The sequence below is a fragment of the Protobothrops mucrosquamatus genome, unplaced genomic scaffold (assembly GCF_001527695.2).
Source record: "Protobothrops mucrosquamatus isolate PMUCROS unplaced genomic scaffold, P.Mucros_1.0 scaffold_253, whole genome shotgun sequence".
NCBI lineage: Eukaryota > Metazoa > Chordata > Lepidosauria > Squamata > Viperidae > Protobothrops > Protobothrops mucrosquamatus.
In genome coordinates this window covers 2,581,506-2,583,797 of record NW_015386329.1, presented here as the reverse complement: position 1 = coordinate 2,583,797, position 2,292 = coordinate 2,581,506, and the positions used below count along the sequence as shown (strand labels likewise).

The 2,292-nt window shown below is 49.2% G+C and overlaps 1 protein-coding gene across 1 annotated transcript in view; it reads left to right on the top strand.

Annotated features, from left to right (window-relative positions):
• Window positions 1-891: 891 nt before the first annotated feature.
• UNC80 (unc-80 homolog, NALCN channel complex subunit) overlaps window positions 892-2,292 on the top strand; it is a 58,675-nt gene continuing 57,274 nt past the window's right edge. The window contains exon 1 of the mRNA XM_015831053.1: window positions 892-991. Coding sequence (XP_015686539.1) covers window positions 892-991 — 100 coding nt within the window. The remainder of the gene's footprint in view (window positions 992-2,292) is intronic.

Here is a 2,292-nt window from a genome sequence, read left to right as displayed (position 1 = left end):
TGTCCAACAGGTGGGCGATCGCTGTTGTTACTAGGGAGGCCTTTGACTGATTTCTTGATACCGGACACTGTATGAAACGATCTGGGGGGAAAGACTGAAATTCCAGGGAGAGACCATGCCTTATGGTCTCCCTGACCCAGGCGTCTGTGGTGGTGCCCTCCCAGACGTCGCAAAACAGGGCCAGCCGACCCCCGATGGGATGATCCCCTTTGGCGTCACTTGGACCGCCTAAAAGGTCGACCTCCTGAGCCCCTGAAGGGACGCTTGGTCTGGGACTGGCCCCTGGCTCCTCCACTCTGGCGGTCCTGTTGGCGGTCTTGCCTAGGAAGGTAGGACCGTGAGCCTCTGGGCCAATCCCAGGACTGCCCTGCCCGAAAGGGCTGTCTCCACTCCCAAGAGTCACCCGAACGAAAGGATGACCTGCGATAACCGGGTTGAGGCCTCCTATCAAACTTTTTTGAAGGATGGACAGAGATCTTATGCTTGTCCTTGCCCTCAGACACATGAGGGTCAAGGACAGCACCAAACAAGTTCTTACCACTGTACCTGGACGTAGAAAGGCGCCACTTCGCTTTTAGGTCCATGCGCCATTGCTTCAGCCAGAGAAGTCTGCGTGACGCCAACGTGGCAGCAATGGAGCGGGCCGAACATTTAGCCGAATGCAATGAAGCATCAGCAACGTATTCTGACGCAGCTATTATCTTACCCAGATTCTGGTGGGCTCTGACCTGGTCAGGTGGAATAAGTGTCTGAAGGTCCTTCAGCCACATGATCGCAGCACGGGCAAAGAAAGAGGATGAGGTGGCGGCCCGTATTGCCCAGGCCGAAGATTGATGAGCCCTGCGGCCCAAGAATTCAAACTTTTTATCCTCTGCCTTTAAATACTCGGCCATGTCTCTTGGAATGGCGGTGTTGGAAAACAGAGAAGCCAGCGGGGCATCCACGGAGGGAACCTCTAAAAGAGCTGCAAAAGTCCGGTGGTGGCACCAGGGCAATGCAGAGTTAAGGAGACAGGCTCTGTCACCTAACTCTGATCTTTCCACGTTTGGAGACCCTTTGGGGGCGTGGGGAAGTCTGTAGGACAACGCGTGAGAAAGGGGGATGCCGGAGGAATAACGAGGCGAAAGGCAATCGCCCGTTAGGACGAAGGAAACCTCCTAATTTCAACGTGGAATCTTCTGCCAGCAGCTGATGGCGGATCTGAGGCCCTGATAAAGCCACAGATGATGCGGAAGCAAGAATTCTAACAGACAGTGCCAAGTAGTAAGCTGTAATAGCCTATATTATTCCTAATGCTAAAGAATATGAGAAGAGTCTAATAAGATTTAAGTGTCTATTAGGGCGGGCGCTGAGAGGAAGCTCAATCGGAGAGGGAACCCTCAACGCAAGCGGCGACCCGGCGGGGGAGCTGTGAGTTAACAGATCTAAAGAACCGAGAGATTAAATAACAGAAGGTAGACACAAAGAAAGACAGTGTATTAAATCTGTGAGCGCAGAAGACGGAGAGGTTTGAGGAAGAAACTGGGAGCGGAGAGATCGTGATAAAGTTGAAGCCGGTAGAGCGGTGGATTGAGAGACCTGGATAGAAAAGACTGTGAGTTGAAAGAGTTGAAAGAAAATGGTGATCTAGAAGAACGCAGCAGCGATTAAAAGTGGTTGGAGAAAAACTAGAGACAAACCTGAGGGCTGCAAAGATCGGGAAACTCAAGTAAAGTGCTCCCAGCCACGAAAAAGCGTGTCTTGCTGTTAAAATCTGAAGGTGGAAAGAGAGACCGGGAGGATACGACATCAAAGGAAAGTGAAAAGAAAGGACTGAGGTTGGAAAGAAAACCTGGAGCTTGAGAGATCCATTCAAAAGATACAAGGAAGGAGACGAGAGTGAAGGAGCGGAGTGAAACGACAGGAGAGGAAGCTGAAAAAGACGGGCTGACGCTGAGAAAGATTTATAGCTTGACAGGGACGGTGCTTTAAGTAAGACGAGCGTGAACGGAAGGGAAGGAGACAATGGAAGACAACGCTGGGAGTATCAGGAGAGTGGATGAGGTTTGAGAAGAGACAAAAAAAGGACTGTATAATTGGGAAAATTTGTTGGTTAAAAAAGTAAGAAAAAGATGGGTAATGAATTCGTATATTTTGAAGGAAAAAGAATTTATTGTACAGACTAAAAGGGAAATGGAGTATTTCTTTAAAGAAAACACAAAAGAACAAACATCGGTACAAATTATTTGGGATACAGCGAAGGCGTATTTAAGGGGATTGGCAATAGCCTATATAGCAAGGAAAAATAGAGAG